Genomic DNA, 23,328 nt, shown 5'->3' with positions numbered 1-23,328 from the left:
AAGGAAATTAAATGCTTTTAAACATTATTGTGATAGGAAAATGTTGATTGTAAATATGGAGAGAAAAAACAAGGTTTTATGTTTTGGGAAGAGCCAGAAGAATTTTAATTGGTTTTTGGGCCATGACAAATTAGAGGCAGTTAAAGAACATAGATATCTAGGTCTCTGGTTTGACAGTGCGCTAAAATGGTGCACCCATTTGGAGGCTCAAAAAGCTAAATCTTTTTCATCCACATGTGGGTTGAAAAAGTTTAATAAAGAACATGGCGATATGACACACAAACCAATTTTAAAGGCATTTGAAGCAATTACCCCCCCCCCCCCAAGTATTCTATGGGGCAGAGGTGTTATACCTGAGTGGTAAACATGAGTGGGATCAGGAAGAGGGAAACATTTTAAAAATATTATTGTCCTTACCTAACTGTACAATGGTTCAAACAATCAGAATGGAACTAGGGTTAACCTCTTGGAGTGTGCAATCCCAAATGGCCCTGGTAAGATTTTGGAAGCGTCAAGACCCAGGAGTGATACAGAAGGTCTCACAATGGTGTAGAGAGGAGATCCAAATAAGTAGCCTTGGCTGGGCAAAGGACGTGGGAAGAATCCTCCAGAAAGTAGCAGGGCGCCTTAATGTGAGACTTTCCCAGGACTCCTTGATGGTCGAGCTGACAAAGAGAACACTTAGGGAACAAAGTTAGTCCTTTTCAAGGGCACAGGACCTAGATTATATGGTAGCGAAAAAATCGGTCCAGTGGTTAAAGAATTCATGGGTAAATGAAGTTTGGTTTCCGTATTTGGATATATTGCCCAACCAAGGGTTAAGATACGAAATTCTAAGGACCCGAGTTGGGGTTAACCCTTGGAAGATAGACGGAAAAATAAAGACTGCGCTGATTGGCCCAGATGGTAATTGTAACTGTGGGCTAGGATTAAGAAATGACATGTTGCACATATTGCTCAATTGCACATTTGTACTTGACATACGGAAACTGTTTTTACGTCCTATGTTTTTATCACATAAGATAACTTTGCGTGCCCAAGCGATTTGTTTACTTACAGATATGCCCTCTCTAGAAATTGCAATAGGATTGGGAAAATTCCTGAAGGCCATAAAAGAATTTGGAAGGTAGATACTGAAGGAGGGGCATTGATCTTAAGTGTTTTTAGGTCTTCTGTAAATGTGAATGTTTATTTTTATTCTTTGAGGAACCTAGAGATTTCTGTAAAATTTGGGTTCAATTAATAGTGTGTCTTGAGGGTGCCACCTTTTTTTTTTAACATGTTTTAAATTTTAATTATTTATGATGTAGTAGAATTTAGACTGTTCGTACTATTAGGATCCTGATTGTGTTTTGTTTTGTACTGTTTAAAAGACCATGGTCTAAATAAACAAAGTTTCTCTCTCTCTCTCTCTCTCACAGTATTCTTGTTTTGGTTTCTTTTGGGGACCCCGGAGCCTATTCCCTGCCTCGGCCTGACGATAAGGAGAGGACAGCTACGCCCTGAGGAAGAGGAGGACTCTTCGTTGTTTTCCTTATTTTGTTTCTCATACCCTTTTTTGCCTCAATTCATTGTCTGACTGTGGTACAAAGCTGGCTACCCGTAAAAGACACGGCTACTTAAAAATAAAACCTTCTTTACCTAGACGTAGCGTTCTGCGTGTTCCTTCAGACCCCGCCACACTAATAAAAATGTAAAAGCGAAAGGCATATTTTCTATAAACAGCAGAAACTGGTTGGTTAAATTGCTGAAGGTGCCACACAACCCCTCTTAATTTATTTGAAACAACTATGATTCAGTTTAAGCAATCGGAATGGTGATAATTGAAAGGCAGAAGGATTTTAGCTTTTGATTGTCCCCTTGGAGTGCACAAGACAACCTCCATATAGGATCCTCATACATCTGCAGTAAAATATGTTTCCTGATAACAGTAATCATTTGAGATGGCCAGAAACACCCATCATGGCCACGTAGCTGAATGTTCCTTGTGATACTTTCACCCAGCACCGAGAGCGTGTCTGAAAGCATATTGCATTCTACGACATGTAGTTTTGCTTCTATCATGGAAAGAATACGCAAACAAATCTAAGTGTGTAATGTGATCTGGACTTAAAAGTTAAGACTGAATACAAACTCGAGGAGGAACATGGCGGGGGCAGGCTAGCGGCTGCTGCGAGGCTCTGCACCTGAGCACCCTGAGACGAGCGTTTTGTCCGGTCTTTCACACTTAAATCATGGACGATTACGTTTAAACAGTGAGGCGGATGATTACCTCTTTTACAGATTTTCTGTATGTGCCGCTGAGTTTTCTCCCGTTTCTTGTTTTGGAGGTCGGGATTACGGACTACGAACTACGGAGGCGAACACGGAAGCGCTAGGACCCTGCAGGGATGCGTGAACGGCGATACGCTACGGAGTCAGCGACAGGGCAGCTGCGCCGCATCTCGAAAAAAAAAAATAAAGAAAACACCATATACACAGTTCTACAAATATTAATTCAAGTTGTCCCATTTTAATTTTGAAACAGTTGCAGAAGGAATATTAGTAGAGTAAAGAAGACTCAATAACATGCACTCATGTGCCTCAAACTCTGGAAAAAAAATGTAACTTCACCTCAGCTAGTGTTGCTAAATTTGTTGCCTATTTTAAGGAAACCAATAATGAGCCCAAAATAAGTGCAACACTGTATAAATTAAACGGCATCAATATAGCCTCCAGGAGACATTTCTGAATGTAACTTTTACTTGTCGTAAGAAGAAAGCCAAAACTAGCTACAATATTGGTTACTTTTAGAGATACAATTACCAAATATTAAACATGAATTAGTGTGCCCTATGCTGTCAGGTCCACAAAATCTTTAAGCAGCATATGAACCCTAATCAATGATGGCAAGGAGCCATTCTAATGTATTAATTGTGTCTTCAGAGCATGTGAAAGAATACAGTATAATGCCACACTTTAACACTACCTCTAAGGCAATAACGTAGGTATCTGCCTTGGCTTTTAACACTTTGTTTGATAGGTCTTTTAGGCCCATAGTTGTACTTAGAGAAATAAAACTATTAGTCCCAGACTGCAATATCACATTGGCTAACGTGTCCAAAATGATACTAAATATGACTCAATATAACTTAGGAGCTATTAAAATTCACAGGAAAAAAAGTGTGCATGTACTATGGACAAATGGGACATTGAAGAAGTGTGTATATGGAGGATACTTGTGAGATGGGAGAGAAACCAAAACCAATGGGAAGGAGTTGAAACATTTAAGAGAAGGTGTAAATAATATGAAGTAATACCTATGTCAAATAGGAAGCTATTAGTTTAATCTGTCAGGAAACAAATGTGTGAAAAACAAATGTGCAGTGATATCCCCAAATATGCAAGAGTTTATATAGCAGAATACCCAAATGTGCAAAAGTACATTCGTAGCTACATCCTTAAAACAACAAAGGAGAATAAAGGGTTCGTTGTAAATTAACACAAAAATGAAACTTCATTCGTGGAAAAACGGTTTACAATTAATCTTAAGGGAAATCAAAACAGCCCTAACCCCATATTTCCACATCCATGAACCATTATACTTAGGTGTATGACAAAAATCAAAATCTGGAAACACTGACTGCAAACCTCCTGTATCCCCAGCTACAAGTCGTGCCTTGCATCCGGCTGATTTATGTTGAGGCGTTGGCTTTAAAGCCCACGCCTCTCAACTCCCCAAAACCAGAAGCTAAGAAGTAAATCTTTTCCGTGCCATGAACACATGTCCAGCCATGGAATGTGCTTTTATCTTAAGCATGCCAGTGGGAGGTGACAGTTTGCATCCCGCAATGAATATGTGTACAACATTGGCCTTTCTTCTCCAGGGAGGCAGTGACGAAAGTATCACATTATTTCCACGGGAGATTAATTCATTGAGACCCCTCACATGCAAGTCCAGCTGCAGCTTCAGGTAGCCTTGCCACCTAGCCACTATTTTCCATGTACTGCCATTATTTCGATTTCAAGGCAAGTACAGAAATTGGGGGCAATCACTTCAATCCAATATTTACTTGTTTAAATTAAAAACTCGACACTGGAATATAAACCGAAATCACTACACACGTGTTTTAGAACTGAATAGGCTATGTCAAATCATTATTGCTAAAGGCAATGGAGACTTGTACTGAAACATGAATACTTGAGATTTTCCACAAATTATTGAGGTGTCAGATCCTAGTCCTTTAATAATCCGGCATGCACAAATACGCGATCTTTTTCTCTTGAGTAAATTGCCGCCAAGCGCCAACCATGATATGGATGAAAGCAGTGGAGTAGAAGGCTTCAATTAGCCTCGGCCACAATCAGGTCCGTAACGTCCGTTGTATTTTCACCCCACCCTGCCACATAAAAGCTAAACAATGCGGCTACAGACATTTTCAGTAAAATGCGGCTTCAGCTTGTACATTGTATCTTTTCTCCTTTTTTTGCAGTCTTTCTTCTATTGCAATGGCACGCACTGTACTGACATTCCATATCTACAGCTGGGCTTTGAGTGGACTAATGACATCATCGCTAAGTGATAGATGTGGCCATTGTTTCTCTCATTCCAAGTACAGTTGAAGCACTCCGAACCGACGGAACAGACTTTATCCAAAGGATAGACTTCGCATTTTAAGGAATGGGAGGGCAAGAAACTACCCTCTCGGAGGCGTCACTTAGCACGATTGGATTACGTTACTGTTGTGGGCCGATCTCCCATGACGTTCTGACGGAGGAGGCCTGCCTGTCGTGCGTGACGCCACTGGCGGAGGGGGCGCGGCTCCAGCCCCTGACGCATCTGGCCAAGGGGGCGGGGCGCCTGAGATGCTGGAGCAGGGGCCTGGTCTGGGAAGCGGAGACCGCGGCCTCTCGTAGCCCTGGGGGCCGCAGAGGCCGCTCAATGATTTCCGCCGGCACAATAGACAGTCTGCAGGCCCGTGGGGGCTTTTGCGGCAGGATGCCCGAGGGAGACTCTGCACTGGCTGCGCAGGTGAGTGGCGAGAAGACAGCGAAAGGCTGCGGTCAAGGAATGAGTGAGGGGACAAGGGGGGTGAGAGGAACGATAGAGCGCAGGTGAGGGACCACTGGGAGGAGAGTGGATGCATGGGAGGGGCTTGGATGTAACCATGGTAAAGGTGGACATAATGGATGGGACAGAGGAGGGACATAAATAGTTGGTGGGTGCTATCCTAGGAGATTGGTTCCGAGGTTGTGCCACCTGTGTGGCTAGACCAAATCTGCGCTGCTCAGATGGGTAACCCTAGGTGTCCAGCCCTGAAGATGGGTCGTGTCAGGTCAAGTAGCGAATCGTCTTGGGAGCAATGTTGGTAGTCAGGGCAGTACAGTGGCCGACTGGAGGCCCAGAGATTGTAAAGACAGACGATTGTGACTACTGTAACTTGCAGAGTTGAAAAGTTGGCAGAATTCTTGGTTTACTATCACACATTACATGGCATATTGGGACTCGACCCTTAACACTGGTTACAGCATAAAAAGTGACACATAAAATTATAGAAAAGTATACAAATACATTTGAAAAATAATTTCATATCGAATTAAGACAGACTATTAACGATTTACGTCACAAATTGCTTCCATCTGAAATGTGCATCCTAAGGTCATTCACTGTATAAACTTAAAACTTTTACAGACACGTTTTATCCTACGCTGCACCATTGCCCTTCTTTGCACATAATATGTGAGGGCAGGCCACAGGTCATAAAATAGTAGGGGGACTAACAATGTTAGGTAGTATGCAAATGAAAGCATGACACGTGCCATCACAGAGCATGATTGCACATGACATCACAGGAAGTGACATCAGATATTAAGACCTTCACACACATGTTTATCAGGTATATTATGAGTAAATTTAAGTGCATCATGAGATTTACCAAATTGGATTTTGCGTTGGGGTTGTGTCAAAAAAAGTGACGCAATCCTGATGCAAAATAAGGGCCTCAACGAATACATTAACATTTTTTTTTTTTTTAAACCCTGCCACAAATATATTGGCACCCAGGAGAAGCATGGCAGTAGATCTGTTCTGCTTAATTGGTTGCAGTCTGCATTTTAAAATATACGATTGGGTTTAGGCATCTGCTGCACAGGTGCCCAGTAAATCTCAAGGAATAGTTGTAATGGTGAGAGAACTCCAGAGGTTAGTTAATTTGTGGGAGAGATCTGTGTTTTGTGAGGTCCCACGTTTTAATCATAGTAGTGTGGAAGGTTAATGTGTCTCCTGCTAAACACATCATGTAACATGCATATGACAGATAATTATTTTATGTAGATAGGTAAGTGGGTTACTACTTTTAACACAGAGATCCTCTTGTTACCTGAAGTTCATAAATTGTGATCCCTCTAATATAGCAGAGTGAGATATGGACATGTGACTCCTTTACCTTGCAGCCCTCTCTCATGTCACTCATCTTGTACATTGATTTACACACTTACATGATTTATTGTCAGTGTATAATGTGTATATTTTGTAAAGAGGTCTGACACCCTGCATTGGGATGCGTAGCACTATAAAAGAAATAAAACAGTGCTATTGAAATTGTTTGTGTAAATACTGGGACAGACCAACACATCTGACATTCTTACAGTGCATGCACTTATATACGGGGACTGAACGAAGTCAAGAGCATGCCTCTCAAGTAACTATGAAGAGATAACAAGCAGTGTGCCTTTGTTTCCCCTCTGTTGCGTTTACTTTTAAGTGTGAGGTTTCAGGCCGCCTACAGTCAGAATTTTCAAACAACAGGAGGCCTGTTGGCCCCTCAACTTCGGCCTCTTTCTTCGTCCCAGCTGGAGGTGAAACAAGCATTTACAATGCAATAGCCTCGGCATTATTAAAGTTAGAGCTATTGGCATTGCACATGACGTTATTTTTATTTATGTTTTTGTTTTTAAAACATAAATAAATGGCCTTGTCATTTACAATGCCAATTGCAGGGCAGGAGAGCAAGCACAACGAACGAGGGGGGCAGGACAGCAAGCACAAGCAAAGAGGGGGCAGGACAGCAAGCACAAGCAACGAGGGGGCAGGAAAGCACGCACAAGCAACAAGGGGGCAGGACAGCACGCACAAGCAACGAGGGGCAGGACAGCAAGCACAAGCAACGAGGGGGCAGGACAGCAAGCACAAGCAACGAGGGGGGCAGCGAGGGGGCAGTACAGCAAGCACAAGCAATGAGGGGGGGCAGGAGAGCAAGTACAAGCAACGAGGTGGGGCAGGAGAGCAAGCACAAGCAACGAGGGGCCAAGACAGCAAGCACAAGCAACGAGGGGGCAAGACAGCAAGCACAAGAATCGAGGGGGCAAGACAGCAAGCACAAGCAACGAGGGGCAGGACATCAAGCACAAGCAACGAGGGGGGCAGGAGAGCAAGCACAAGCAACGAGGGGGGCAGGACAGTAAGCACAAGCAACGGGGGGCAGGAGAGCAAGCACAAAAAACGAGGGGTGGCAGGAGAGCAAGCACAAGCAATGAGGGGGCAGGACAGCAGGCACAAGCAACGAGGGGGCAGGACAGCAAGCACAAGCAACGAGGGATCAAGACAGCAAGCACAAGCAACGAGGGGGAAGGAAAGCAAGCATGAGGTGGCAGGACAGCAAGCACAACCAGCGAGGGGGGGGGAGCAGGAGAGCAAGAACAACCAACGAGGGGGCAGGGGAGAAAGCACAAGCAACGAGGAGGCAGGACAGCAAGCACAAGCAACGAGGGGGCAGAAGAGCAAGCACACGCAACAAGGGGGCAGGACAGCAAGCACAAGCAACGAGGGGGCAGGAGAGCAAGCACAAGCAACGAGGGGGACAGGAGAGCAAGCACAAGCAACGAGGGGGGCAGGACAGTAAGCAAAAGCAACGGGGGGCAGGAGAGCAAGCACAAACAACGAGGGGTGGCAGGAGAGCAAGCACAAGCAATGAGGGGGCAGGACAGCAAGCACAAGCAATGAGGGGGCAGGACAGCAAGCACAAGCAACGAGGGGTCAAGACAGCAAGCACAAGCAAGGAGGGGGCAGGACAGCAAGCATGAGGTGGCAGGATAGCAAGCACAACCAGCGAGGGGGGGGGTAGCAGGAGAGCAAGAACAACCAACAAGGGGGCAGGGGAGAAAGCACAAGCAACGAGGAGGCAGGACAGCAAGCACAAGTAACGAGGGGGCAGAAGAGCAAGCACACGCAACGAGGGGGCAGGACAGCAAGCACAAGCAACGAGGGGGCAGGACAGCAAGCATGATCAACAAGGGAAGGCAGGAGAGCGAGCACAAGCAACGAGGGGGCAGGACAGCAAGCACAAGCAAAGGAGGCGGAGCAGGAGAGCAAGCACAAGCAACTAGGGGGGGCAGGACAGCAAGCACAAACAACAAGGGGTGGCAGGTGAGCAAGCACAAGCAATGAGGGGGGCAGGACAGCAAGCACAAGCAACGAGGGGGCAAGACAGCAAGCACAAGCAACGAGGGGGCAGGACAGCAAGCACAACCAGCGAGGGGGGTGCAGGAGAGCAAGCACAAGCAACGAGGGGGCAGGACAGCAAGCACAAGCAACGAGGGGGCAGGACAGCAAGCACAAGCAACGAGGGGGGCAGGAGAGCAAGCACAAGCAACAAGGGGGCAGGACAGCAAGCACAAGCAACGAGGGAGGGCAGGAGAGCGAGCACAAGCAACGAGGGGGCAGGACAGCAAGCACAAGCAATGAGGGGGCAACGAGGGGGCAGGACAGCAAGCGCAAGCAATGAGGGGGCAGGACATCAAGCACAAGCAACAAAGGGGGCAGGAGAGCAAGCACAAGCAACGAGGGGGGGGGCAGGAGAGCAAGCACAAGCAATGAGGGGGCAGGACAGCAAGAAGAAGCAACGCGGGGGGGCAGGACAGCAAGCACAAGCAATGAGGGGGCAGGACAGCAAGCACAAGCAATGCGGGGGCAGGACAGCAAGCACAAGGGAGGCAGGAGAGCAAGCACAAGCAATGAGGGAGGCAGGAGAGAAAGCACAACACGCGAGGGGGGCAGCAGAGCAAGCACAACCAGCGGGGGGCAGGAGAGCAAGCCCAACCAGTAAGAGGGGGGGCAGGAGAGCAAGCACAACCAGCGAGGGGGGGTGCAGGAGAGCAAGCACAACCAACGAGGGTTGGGCAGGAGAGCAAGCACGAGCAACGAGGGTTGGGGCGGAGAGCAAGCACGAGCAACGAGGGGGCAGGACAGCAAGCACAAGCAACGAGGGGGGGCAGGAGAGCAAGCACAAGCAACGAGGGGGGCAGGAAAGCAAGCACAAGCAACGAGGGGGGGCAGGGAAGCAGTCACAAGCAGCGAGGGGGACAGGACAGCAAGCACAAGCAACAAGGGGGCAAGACAGCAAGCACAAGCAACGAGGGGGCAAGACAGCAAGCACAAGCAACGAGGGGGCAGAACAGCAAGCACGAGGTGGCAGGACAGCAATCACGAGGTGGCAGGTCAGCAAGCATTACCAGCGACGGGGTGGCAGGAGAGTAAGCACAACCAATGAGGGGGCAGGGGACCAAGCACAAGCAACAAGGGGGCAGGACAGCAAGCGCAAGCTAAGAGGGGGCAGGACAGCACGCACAAGCTAAGAGGGGGCAGGACAGCAAGCAACAAGCTAAGAGGGGGCAGGACAGCAAGCACAAGCAACGAGAGGGGCAACGAGGGGGCAGTACAGCAAGCACAATCAATGAGGGGGCAGGAGAGCAAGTACAAGCAACGAGGGGGGGCAGGAGAGCAAGCACAAGCAACGAGGGGCCAAGACAGCAAGCACAAGCAACGAGAGGGGCAAGACAGCAAGCACAAGCAACGAGGGGGCAAGACAGCAAGCACAAGCAACGAGGGGCAGGACATCAAGCACAAGCAACGAAGGGGGCAGGAGAGCAAGCGCAAGCAACAAGGGGGGGCAGGACAGTAAGCACAAGCAACGGGGGCAGGAGAGCAAGCACAAGCAACGAGGGGTGGCAGGACAGCAAGCACAAGCAACGAGGGGCAGGACAGCAAACACAAGCATCGAGGGGGCAGGACAACAAGCACAAGCAACGAGGGGTCAAGACAGCAAGCACAAGCAACGAGGGGGCAGGACAGCAAGCACGTGGTGGCAGGACAGCATGCACACCCAGCGAGGGGGGGTGCAGGAGAGCAAGAACAACCAACGAGGGGGCAGGAGAGAAAGCACAAGCAACGAGGAGGCAGGACAGCAAGCACAAGCAACGAGGGGGTAGAAGAGCAAGCATACGCAACGAGGGGGCAGGACAGCAAGCACAAGCAACGAGGGGGCAGGACAGCAAGCACAAGCAACGAGGGGGCAGGACAGAAAGCACAAGCAACGAGGGGGCAGGACAGCAAGCACAAGCAACGAGTGGGCAGGACAGCAGGCACAAGCAGCAAGGGGGGCAGGAGAGCAAGCACAAGCAACAAGGGGGCAGGACAGGAAGCACAAGCAACGAGGGGGCAGGAGAGCAAGCACAAGCAACAAGGGGGCAAGACAGCAAGCACAAGCAACGAGGGGGCAGGACAGCAAGCACAAGCAACGAGGGGGGCAGGAGAGCAAGCACTAGCAACAAGGGGGCAGAACAGCAAGCATAAGCAACGAGGGGGCAGAACAGCAAGCACGAGCAACGAGGGAGGGCAGGAGAGCGAGCACAAGCAACGAGGAGGCATGACAGCAAGCACAAGCAATGAGGGGGCAATGAGGGGGCTGGACATCAAGTGCAAGCAATGAGGGGGCAGGACATCAAGCACAAGCAACGAGGGGGGCAGGAGAGCAAGCACAAGCAACGAGGGGGGGCAACACAGCAAGCACAAGCAACAGGGGGCAGGAGAGCAAGCACAAACAACGAGGGGTGTCAGGAGAGCAAGCACAAGCAATGAGGGTGCAGGACAGAAAGCACAAGCAACGAGGGGGGCAGGACAACAAGCACAAGCAATGAGGGGGCAGGACAGCAAGCACAAGCAATGAGGGGGCAGTACAGCAAGCACGAGGTGGCAGGAGAGCAAGCACAAGCAACGAGGGAGGCAGGAGAGCAAGCACAACACGCGAGGGGGCAGCAGAGCAAGCACAACCAGCGGGTGGCAGGAGAGCAAGCACAACCAGTGAGAGGGGGGGCAGGAGAGCAAGCACAACCAGCGAGGGGGGGTGCAGGAGAGCAAGCACAACCAACGAGGGTTGGGCAGGAGAGCAAGCACGAGCAACGAGGGGGCAGGACAGCAAGCACAAGCAACAAGGGGGCAGGACAGCAAGCACAAGCAACGAGGAGGGGCAGGAGAGCAAGCACAAGCAACAAGGGGGCAGGAGAGCAAGCACAAGCAACGAGGGGGGCAGGAGAGCAAGCATAAGCAACGAGGGGGGGCAGGGAAGCAAACACAAGCAGCGAGGGGGGACATGACAGCAAGCACAAGCAACGAGGGGGCAAGACAGCAAGCACAAGCAACGAGGGGACAAGACAGCAAGCACAAGCAACGAGGGGGCAGAACAGCAAGCACAAGCAACGAGGGGGCAGAACAGCAAGCACAAGGTGGCAGGACAGCAAGCTTCCAGCGAGGGGGGGGGCAGGAGAGTAAGCACAACCAATTAGGGGGCAGGGGACCAAGCACAAGCAACAAGGGGGCAGGACAGCAAGCACAAGCAACGAGGGGGCAGGAGAGCAAGCACAAGCAACGAGGGGGCAGGACAGCAAGCACAAGCAACGAGGGGGGCAGGAGAGCAAGCACAAGCAACGAGGGGGCAGAACAGCAAGCACAAGCAACGAGGGGGCAGAACAGCAAGCACAAGGTGGCAGGACAGCAAGCTTCCAGCGAGGGGGGGGGCAGGAGAGTAAGCACAACCAATTAGGGGGCAGGGGACCAAGCACAAGCAACAAGGGGGCAGGACAGCAAGCACAAGCAACGAGGGGGCAGGAGAGCAAGCACAAGCAACGAGGGGGCAGGACAGCAAGCACAAGCAACGAGGGGGGCAGGAGAGCAAGCACGAGCAACGAGGGGGGCAGGAGAGCAAGCACAAGCAACGAGGGGGCAGGACATCAAGCACAAGCAACAAGGGGGGCAGGAGAGCACAAGCAACGAGGGGGGCAGGACAACAAGCAACGTGGGGGCAGGAGAGCAAGCACAACCAGCGAGGTGGGGCAGGAGAGCAAGCACAACCAGCAAGGGAGGGGCAGGAGAGCAAGCACAACCAGCGAGGTGGGGCAGGAGAGCAAGCACAACCAGCAAGGGAGGGGCAGGAGAGCAAGCACAAGCAACGAGGGGGGGCAACACAGCAAGCACAAGCAACAGGGGGCAGGAGAGCAAGCACAAACAACGAGGGGTGTCAGGAGAGCAAGCACAAGCAATGAGGGTGCAGGACAGAAAGCACAAGCAACGAGGGGGGCAGGACAACAAGCACAAGCAATGAGGGGGCAGGACAGCAAGCACAAGCAATGAGGGGGCAGTACAGCAAGCACGAGGTGGCAGGAGAGCAAGCACAAGCAACGAGGGAGGCAGGAGAGCAAGCACAACACGCGAGGGGGCAGCAGAGCAAGCACAACCAGCGGGTGGCAGGAGAGCAAGCACAACCAGTGAGAGGGGGGGCAGGAGAGCAAGCACAACCAGCGAGGGGGGGTGCAGGAGAGCAAGCACAACCAACGAGGGTTGGGCAGGAGAGCAAGCACGAGCAACGAGGGGGCAGGACAGCAAGCACAAGCAACAAGGGGGCAGGACAGCAAGCACAAGCAACGAGGAGGGGCAGGAGAGCAAGCACAAGCAACAAGGGGGCAGGAGAGCAAGCACAAGCAACGAGGGGGGCAGGAGAGCAAGCATAAGCAACGAGGGGGGGCAGGGAAGCAAACACAAGCAGCGAGGGGGGACATGACAGCAAGCACAAGCAACGAGGGGGCAAGACAGCAAGCACAAGCAACGAGGGGGCAAGACAGCAAGCACAAGCAACGAGGGGGCAGAACAGCAAGCACAAGCAACGAGGGGGCAGAACAGCAAGCACAAGGTGGCAGGACAGCAAGCTTCCAGCGAGGGGGGGGGGGGCAGGAGAGTAAGCACAACCAATTAGGGGGCAGGGGACCAAGCACAAGCAACAAGGGGGCAGGACAGCAAGCACAAGCAACGAGGGGGCAGGAGAGCAAGCACAAGCAACGAGGGGGCAGGACAGCAAGCACAAGCAACGAGGGGGGCAGGAGAGCAAGCACAAGCAACGAGGGGGCAGAACAGCAAGCACAAGCAACGAGGGGGCAGAACAGCAAGCACAAGGTGGCAGGACAGCAAGCTTCCAGCGAGGGGGGGGGCAGGAGAGTAAGCACAACCAATTAGGGGGCAGGGGACCAAGCACAAGCAACAAGGGGGCAGGACAGCAAGCACAAGCAACGAGGGGGCAGGAGAGCAAGCACAAGCAACGAGGGGGCAGGACAGCAAGCACAAGCAACGAGGGGGGCAGGAGAGCAAGCACGAGCAACGAGGGGGGCAGGAGAGCAAGCACAAGCAACGAGGGGGCAGGACATCAAGCACAAGCAACAAGGGGGGCAGGAGAGCACAAGCAACGAGGGGGGCAGGACAACAAGCAACGTGGGGGCAGGAGAGCAAGCACAACCAGCGAGGTGGGGCAGGAGAGCAAGCACAACCAGCAAGGGAGGGGCAGGAGAGCAAGCACAACCAGCGAGGGGGGGCAGGAGAGCAAGCACAACCAGCGAGGGGGAGTGCAGGAGAGCAAGCACGAGCAACGAGGTTGGGGCAGAAGAGCAAGCACAAGCAACAAGGGGGCAGGAGAGCAAGCACAAGCAACGAGGGGGAGGAGAGCAAGCACAAGCAACGAGGGGGGCAGGAGAGCAAGCACAAGCACCGAGGGGGGGCAGAAGAGCAAGCACAAGCAACGAGGGGGGGCAGGAGAGTAAGCACAAGCAACGAGGGGGCAGGACAGCAAGCACAAGCAACGAGGGGGCGGCAGGAGAGCAAGCACAAGCCTCGAGAGGGGGCAGGAGAGCAAGCACAAGCAACGAGGGGGCGGCAGGAGAGCAACCACGAGCAACGAGGGGGCAGAACAGCAAGCACAAGCAACAAGGGGGCAGAACAGCAAGCACAAGCAACCAGGGGGCAGGACAGCAAGCACAAGCAACCAGGGGGCAGGACAGCAAGCACAAGCAATGAGGAGGGGCAGGAGAGCAAGCACGAGCAACGAGGGGGGGCAGGACAGCAAGCACAAGCAACAAGAGGGCAGGACAGCAAGCACAAGCAACGAGGGGGCAAGACAGCAAGCATGAGCAACGAGGGGGGGCAGGACAGCAAGCACGAGCAACGAGGGGGGGCAGGACAGCAAGCACAAGCACCGAGGGGGCAGGACAGCAAGCACTCACCGGAGGACTCGGCAGCTGCTCGACTTCTTGTAGCGGCGATCGGGCAGAAATGGCGTCAGAAAAGCGTCGACATTTTCGCATTCGGGGGGCGCGGTTTTTGCTGTTGAGTGACGGATGACGTCACGGCGAGAAAACTGCAAAAAACACGCCCCGAATCCGAAAAAGACGGCGCTTGAAAGGAGTGATGCCCCTCCCCTCCAATGGCTGGCCTCCGTTGTGGAAGCCAGCCAATGGAGAACAGGGGCGGGTTCAAGCTCCCACACTAAGAGACATAAATTCTCGGCTGCGTGACACTGCTGCGCAGTGTACGCTAGGCCGAGACCTAAAAAAGGACCCCTCACCTCCTGCACGTTGCTGTTGGGAATGGAAAACAGACAACATATATGCGCTGCTGGACGTGTCCCGGTGTCTGATAATGATACTGGGACAAGTTCAACATACTTTTGTGGGCCTCAACTTCTTGTCCACCCCTTGAAAATAGTGGTTCGATGCCTTGTGCCCTTTGTGAGGGGGCATAAGACACTAATATAAGATGTACGTGTCCAATGTGAATAAAAAAATGTCAGCTCAGCATTTTCGTAGGGTTCCTTCTCAAACCAGGGGTTGCAGGAGGGCTAATCTTGCAGCCTATTTGGCCACCACGAACACCTCTGTGTAGTCTATCTCTGCCATTAGCCATAACTGTTAACTGGACTTCTGTCATGTGCTGTGCTCAAGATCATTTTGTAGGCTAAACACTTTGCATGCTACAAATTTTTTTTTTAACCACCATTACTGTGTTAAAGCAAAACTCCATATCTGAGACTGTTGTGTGGTAAGCTAAAATGCAAAGACTGCTTTAATCAAATAGGACATGAGGCCTCTTAATAGCTAATGCATCATGAAATAGCGTTCTGCCCTTTATAGGTCGGAGCCTACCAAATAGCACAGCTGTCTGGTTTGAAAGACCTATTTGGGACATGCTGAAACCTACCTAGCAATGCATTCTGCCTATTACATACTATTGCCTTTGTGTGTAGTAACTAATATTTGCTTGCATTTGATCTGCTTTATTTGTTTTACGATGTTCAGCATCTCTTTGTCCCTCCTGTGGAGCATGACCTCTTTACCACCTCTCTGTCTGGCTCCGTGTATTCTTCCACGAGTCCTCGTTTTCCGAGGACTTCTTATTTTTTCTTTTTCATACAGCACTCCAGGAGAGAGCGTGTGTTTTCAGCTGTAGCCATTGCATGCTAGTTCATGTAGCAGCTGGTGAATATTGGAGGGTTGTAATAAATATACTGTATTTCTTTGAAAAAATGTCTACATCCTTTGTGCACTGCTACACTTTTGGTAGCAACGATTATGTAATATCCAACCCACCACTCATAGCAGGGAATTCAACTCTCTGTCCACTGCCCATATTCGCTAGTTGTATTCAAGAACTTCTCTTTTCTTGGCAGAGTTCTCATTCTGCAAGACTGATCCTACTTTTTTTTAAAATTCTGAACAGGCAGCCGGATTATAGAGGATTGTACTGCCAGGACCCGTCACAACGGTAATGGGATATTGCCCACCTCAGATGGTCAGCTGCCACATGACCACAAATTCCTACAATGATTCAAATGGGTATGAGAGGCAATATATATACAAAGTTAAACATAAAGTATGTGCAGAAAACAAAATGAGGAATTCCACGTTGGTGTTTCTGATCATAAGGTGTCTTTATTCAAGAAGCACTTAGTTTTCATGCGTAGACAGCCAACTCGTTTCACCCAGACATGGGTTTCTTCAGGGCTGTAATGTCATACAATATATACATTTTTAGAAAAACAAACCAATGGCCAAGTATTGTTGAGTGCATGGTAGTTGGTGACTTGTAATAACAGTGCTGATGGTGAAAAAACACACAGGGTAAGGTGTGGAATTTAAAGTGAGGGAGGAAGGTCCTTTCAAAAAGAGGAAGTAAGGAGACCAGTGCTAAGGGTAGTGACGGAGGGCTGGTATACTACTAAGTTGTCAAGTATAAAATTAGTGCAAAAAAAAGATACTGCTAATGTCCCAAAAACTATATTGTTTTACGAGAGAAGTAGTGAAAAGGAGGAAGAAGGGCTATAAAAGATGTGTGGTAAGGGGTACGCTTACCACTCGATATAAGAAGTGAGTTCGCCTGGTGTTAGAATTCTTGTCCGAAAAGCAAGCAAGTCCAGGTCAGGACACTTTGTATCGTTGTGACTGGTCCTGGCAGTGCAATCCTCTATAACCCGGCTGCCTGTTCAGAATAAAAGTTATACCTTAGGGTTGATTGTATGCCCAATGTACATTTACTTTGACAAAAATGAGTTTTGATGACGACAGGGAGGAGTTAGCAAAAGATCTCTTCAAACAGAAGAGTGAAATCAAATTAGTTGTGTCTAATGTTGGCAATCAAAGGGAAAGGCTTAAACTCAAATTCCAAAAACTTGAAAGACTTAAGAAAAACGAGCTATCAAAGTGGTGGGATGGGGTCACCCTCAAGAGGCAACTGGAGAATAAGAAGGTACCCAGGGGTCTAAGAATCCTGACATTCCCCAGCTTCGACGACCTAGACCCAGACCTGCTCTTAAGAGTGGGAGAACAATTTGCACAACTCCTCATTTAATATGATGAGGATACTCATAGCTCATGGGGATAGGAAATGTGCCACGCTCCAGACGGAAACATTTTTCCAGGAGGAAATAAAACAACTCAACTTGGTTGAGGCTACTACTAAAAACTATGCCATACTAAAAGAACAGATTGCAGCTCGTCAATCCTCAGTTAAGAGTAGGAAGCTCACAAGATTGTCAGACGATCGTGACTATGATAATGGTCGTATCTTTACCGTTGCCACAAGGATTGACAACATTCAAGTTCCTCACACCAATGTCTCAGCCACGCTTAGCGCATGCAGTACATCCAGTATCAGTGTCAGCTCAGATGCATCCTCATTGTAGGATGTAAACAGGGAAGGAGGAACTGAAGGTGCAGCACAGGTAGCATGCCCCTCGACTTTTTTAGACGAGGTCCTACGCTTCAGGATTGGGAACAAAAAGCAAAAAGAAAAACCAGGAGAGGGGTAGGAGGAAAAATGGTAGAAAAGGACAGGGTGCTGATGAGGTACCAAAAGAGCCAACTGAACAAACGTTAATGGATGGAGTGTATACAAACGCGATGAATAGGAATGTACCTACTATTGTTGATGATCTGGTTATTAACTTGTCTACCCACCCATTATCTGTGCATAAAAAGAATGTACTTAATAAAGGACTTGGATATTGCCCTGTATCTCAGGGTCTTGTTTCTGAATTACACATTGACCTGTACAACTGTGTGACAAAGTACAAGTCACCAACTACCATGCACTCAACAATACTTGGCCATTGGTTTGTTTTTGTAAATAAATGTATATATTGTATGATATTACAGCCCTGAAGAAGCCCATGTCTGGGTGAAACACATTGGCTGTCTACGCATGAAAACTAAGTGTGTTCCTGAATGAAGACACCTTATGATCAGAAACACCAACGTGGAATTCCTCATTTTGTTTTCTGCACATACTTTGTTTGGCTTTGTATATATATTACCTCTCATACCCGTTTGAATCACTGATCCTACTTATCTCTGGCACCAGGCAAATATGCCTGCGACCATGCTGGAATTCAGAAGGCAAATGAGCAATAAAGAGCCCTGTACATTTTGTTTTTATCTTGGTACACTTGCTCTGAACTCATAGACAGAGGTCAAATCATGGGATGCAGAATCGAACCATGCCAAGATGAAGGGATGGATTCAGTAATCAAAAAAGTTTTCAAGGGACGTAGACCAAAACTCAGTGTCCTATTTGTATTCTGATGCAGGGATGCCGTTGAGACTGGGTGCTCCATCGGCTCTGCTTTTCAGAATCAGGTTTACTATTCTTGTGGGCGTTAGTTATCGCATATTGAAATATGTGCACTTCTGTTGCCTCAGGCCTTACCTTGCACATATTTTTGCTTGCTATAACTAAATTGTTAATTAGGACATTTTGTTGAAAAATGATACAAAAAGCTGATATGTGTGATCCAATTTTCAGGGGTAACATTATTCCCATTTATATTGACAGCTTCTGACCCCTACTGAGACAGTTGATAATGATCCAAAAAATCCTTTGGGTTTTTATTTCAACAGGCCAAATGATTTTTTTATCCCAATTGCATACGGTTTTTTATTTCTGCAAGTAAAGAGGGATTTGACCCTGATTTGAGTGATATTATCTTCTTGTTAATGGTTCTTTTCTGGATCCTGAGCTCTTTTGTAAATCTAGGTTGTGAAGAGGTAGACATGGAAGATCTTATTAATGAGTTAGTCCGTTGACTGCTAACGAGACCAGAAAGTAAGGACCTCCCAGTAGTTAATTATATGAATCAAAGAGCTGCTCTTATTAGATAACGTTGCTTTCCAGATGGTATATTTTGCAGCATCTTCTGAGCTCCATTTCAGGCCTCAAAAAATCATAAAAAGGTTACTAGACCTGCAGGTCTAGTGACTTAAAAAATCTACTTGACCTAATTGTAATGCTCTTGACCCATGAACTGGTTTCAAATTATGTGATCGTGGGCAAATATTTTAATTCATCGAGCTGCCATTTTCATTACTGCATGTGAGAGTACCTTCAAATATGTGAGTTCAGGATGTCTGCTGTACCAAAAACTCTGTTTGATTTATTAGACTAAACGTTTGCTCCATTTATAATACAAATCTAGCCACATATAGGATAAACATGACCCCTGGCTTGCCTTTTAGTTCATTAACAGCCTTGTCATCAGGGCGGGGGCAGGAATGTTTCTCAAATCATGTTTAAAACCTATCACTCTTAATAAATGCATAACTAAAGCGTGAAGTAGTAGCACACTGCCATTTGCAATCAGCAGATTTTACATTGAAATGGCCACACAATTTCTCACTGACATGCAGTTTTACTGATAAAACAATATAGTGTACAAACAATAACGTTTAGAAATAGTTTCTGTAAATATGTCATTTGCACATCACCATGTAAAGTTTTTTTATTTGTTTTGCTCCTGTGTAACTCTTTGCATCACAATTCTTAATTACAAAACAAGTGTTTTCATAATTCCTGATATATTTTGTATTATTTGTAATATTCATTTACATGGTATTTATTACTAAAGTGTTATGTGTTAGAGAAAAAAACTGAGATCTTCAGACCGCTCACTTGACAAAAACCTAATTAACGAAATTTTCCATGCAGCAATTAATAAAAAGACAAACTGACATTTGACCTCTTTCCTCGAACAGACAGCAAACGCATCAAGATCTAAACAAGATTTAATGGCATCTTTATTGCTCATTCACTTTATGAATGAACAGAATACCTGTTCCTTTCCAGCGTAAGTTCACTGCAAGATGGGACTTGTATTTGCTAAAAAGAGCTAGACCTGATAAAATTTCACTCGCAATTGCAAGTGGGTGAGTAGATTTTTAAAGGCTTGTATCTGACATGTTTCCAGTTTGATGAACGTCATTTGATTAGATGGAACTTAGAGTAGTATGGTCTTTGATACCGTTTTTTGTAAACAAGCTCTGGGGCATATGGTCACTTTCACAACACAAAAAGATGGAAAATTAGTTAATGGCATTTAAGAGCGAGATTGAACATAATGTTTAGTCTAAAAGAGCTGATCTTTTCGGGGAGAAATGTGTGGGATGGTTGCTCTTCCAGAAAGCACCCTTTCAATGCTTGCAGAGATATCGTCTCTAAAGTGGCTAGCAAATTGCAACCCATAGCGTCTGTTCTTTGTGGCATTGTTACCTGCATTTGAGTCAGCCACGAAAGTCCGCTGTTTTTTATGCGGTGCTACAAAAAGGGTTATGGAGCAGATTTCGATTGAAATCTCCAGTCAGAAGATGAGCTTTGGCATGACTGTGCCTGATATACAAAAATTAGCTGCTACAACTCCTTCACCTTTTGATTTTTCCTTGGGGACGCTATATGAATGCACGTTTAGTAAACATAATTTACTCTTCCAGGAATTGTAACTCTAATTTTTGGACTCATCGCATAAAACATCTTTGACTTATGGTGTACTCGGAGACTGAAATATCCTGACAAGTTGTCAGAAAGATTGAAAGACCACCCATTGCATGACCATTTGTATGTGATCCAGTAGCAGGAGAGAAGAACTCGCAGTAACCCTACATCCGAATTTCCACGTGACACCAATATTCTTGGGTACATATGATATCATGTGATGTGAAGAAAGACATTGCGTTGGAGTCTGTTAGGAGATTTTCCAATCCTGCCACATTCCAAGAGACTAAAGACACGGTTGCAAACTTATTCTCAGTACTTAGCTTTAGACTAATATGTCCTTCCGATGCAAGTCAGTTTGATTAGAGTCTGGCAAGCCATCCCCAATGCTCTTGGGGTTTTTCTGTTGATGGTGTGGCAAACCTGCAACATCTACCTGCCGCATTGTGAGTGGAAACAATTAATGATTGAAGTTTAGTACACTCTGTTGATTGAAGAGGACCAACTGCATTTCTTAAGAGAGACAGTTGTCTTTGAGTTTTATCGATGACCAATGGCTCTTGAGTTTTGTCTTGATTAAGTGGACGCTAGCTGGAAATTTGATCATGTTCTTTCTTGAAAAGTGCCTTTGGGTAGCAAGGCTTTTTTGGAAGAGTTATCAGTATTTTCCAATCTTCTAAGATTTGTGGACTTTCACAGATTGTGTTAACTGCAGATTGGGTTGACCATGTGACTGCTGTTGGTTACTTGTGTTCCAATATGTTTGCAGGAATAAATTGTATAGCAACAATGTCATTAGTATGTAAATGGCAAAGGTTTTGATGTGCAGCAAAGAGTTTGGCTATATTACCCCATTTCAGTGTATCGCTGTTAGCTTGTGGTGAAAAAAGGGTGCCAGATTGTTGTTAAAGCTGAAACATCTTGAGTTGTTTTAATATACGTTATAACCATGACAGGGTGGGTCAAAGACTCAGACAATCCATGTGTTTTCTGTATTGGGTTTCCCTGTTCCTAGATGAGGTATGGCAGTAAGGCCAGGTACTCTATTAGTTAGAGGTTGATCTGAAGAGGCTACAACATTAGAATAAAGCATTGATGGTAGTGGAAGGCTTGACAAGTTGGAATTTACTACTGTCTTGTTACTTGACTTGTCATGATTAAAAGTTGCTGTAGATTGCACAGTCGAATTAGCTGTCAGGATAATTTTATGTTCATTTAGGTTTTTACTGCTTAATCTTATGTCACTAAGGTCTTGTCCTACAACAAGAGAAATTCCTAATTTGTAGTGATATGTTATTGCTACAGCGTTTGTTGATGAACGTTTACGCTCTGATTCAAGTTGTGCGCCTAATGTGGCTGAATGAGTAGATTTTGATTCTTTTATTCATTTGTGACTTGAGCTACTGATATTGCCGTGCCGCCTTGAAGATGGTAAGGAGCCTGTGATTTGATGGTTCATATTCCTATTCAAATCCTTTATTCGCTCAGATACAAAATGATCATAAGATAACAAGATAAAAAGCCTATTTTCAATATTCATTTTCAATTTAGGCAGTAAAATAATTAATTTGATCCATAATTAAAAGTTAAAAAACACTCAAGAATTTTCCAAAATATAAAACCGGCCATTACCCTATCAGATCTCATCTAGTATAAAATATATATATATATATATATATATATATATATATATATATATATATATATATATTTAATGCTCAATCCAGTGGCTAAAGCTATCCCCCTCTTTTTTTCTTTTTTTCATGCAGGCCCATAAGAACAACGGTAACAAAAAACAATTCAAGGGGTCAGATAAACTTAAAAAAATAAAAAATGCCACCCGACATTGATTAAAATTCATTTTCTTTAATAGCGGTTTTAGGTAGTCATTCCTTTCCTTCTCGTATAGCCTACAGAATAAAACTAAGTGCTAATCATTTTGTTTGGACAGTTTGTCACATGGGCACACAATTAGATCAGTGTGATTTATGTTTTATCAGGGTAACCTAACATGAGTGGAATCATGTTCAAATGAAACCTCATCAGTATAAATCTATGTTGTGCATTTGTGACATCTGCCAAGTAAAAAAATAATCCCCTCTCTGTCACTGGAGGACTGGAGCTAAAGATTACAACTGCGTGCTTCTGTCTATAGTGTTCCTTTCTGTCATACTCCACCCTCTTTAGAAACATATTTTTAATCTTTTCCTTTGAGACCTTTCTGGATTCAGATGGGTCCTTAAACAGTTGATAGGCCAATTTTATTCAAAAGTGTTTCTACATAGCCAACCATCTGGACCTCCTACAGTTATCCATATTCAAACAATTCTTGATTATTGTTTGCGTCAGTGGTGCTGTGTCCCTTCGCCAAATTGAGTGCCACAAGAAGATGGGGGCCAACTGTATTGTATCTGTAATATAGGGGAGGCACAATTCTGAATGTAAAATATAGTTAGAGGCCGAGACTGGGAGGCCAACTAAGGATTTAAAGAACTTTTTTTTCAATAGTTTGGAGGGCACCCATATCTACAGTGCCCCACACTCCAGTCCCGTACATTACTGCTGCCTTAACTTTGGCCTGGTAAATGTTTTTTATTTATAAAAGCGGCCTATAACCCAATTTTTTAGCAAATGTTTTTACAGCAGACAGGGTTCTTTCCATTACACCCCTTCTTCCTTCCACTAACCTTGTCCATGACAAGTCCTTATCGAAGAGAACCCCCAAATAAGGTAAGGAAACCAGCACCTCTATCCTCTCCTTCTCTACATGGAGATAAGGCGTTCTATCTCTTTTTCTTACTCCCACTATAACTGAAAAGGACTTAGTGTGGTTTAGCCTTAGATCTAATGAGTCCATAAAAGATACATACGAGGATATCAGGTGTTGAAGGCCGCACCCCGTCCTAGCGATCAACACCGCATCATCTGCGTATGCCAGAATA

The 23,328-nt window shown here is 46.9% G+C and overlaps 1 protein-coding gene across 2 annotated transcripts in view; it reads left to right on the top strand.

Annotated features, from left to right (window-relative positions):
• Positions 1 to 4,532: 4,532 nt before the first annotated feature.
• LOC147685143 (uncharacterized) overlaps positions 4,533 to 23,328 on the top strand; it is a 261,273-nt gene continuing 242,477 nt past the window's right edge. The window contains exon 1 of one of the 2 annotated variants that reach the window (XM_086941063.1): positions 4,533 to 5,011. In XM_086941063.1, coding sequence (XP_086797189.1) covers positions 4,661 to 5,011 — 351 coding nt within the window. In that variant the 5' untranslated portion in view covers positions 4,533 to 4,660. The remainder of the gene's footprint in view (positions 5,012 to 23,328) is intronic. The other variant, XM_086941064.1, reaches the window with a different exon arrangement.

Source organism: Lissotriton vulgaris, chromosome 10 (genome assembly GCF_964263255.1).
Source record: "Lissotriton vulgaris chromosome 10, aLisVul1.2, whole genome shotgun sequence".
Lineage (NCBI taxonomy): Eukaryota > Metazoa > Chordata > Amphibia > Caudata > Salamandridae > Lissotriton > Lissotriton vulgaris.
This window is presented reverse-complemented; position numbering and strand designations above follow the sequence as displayed.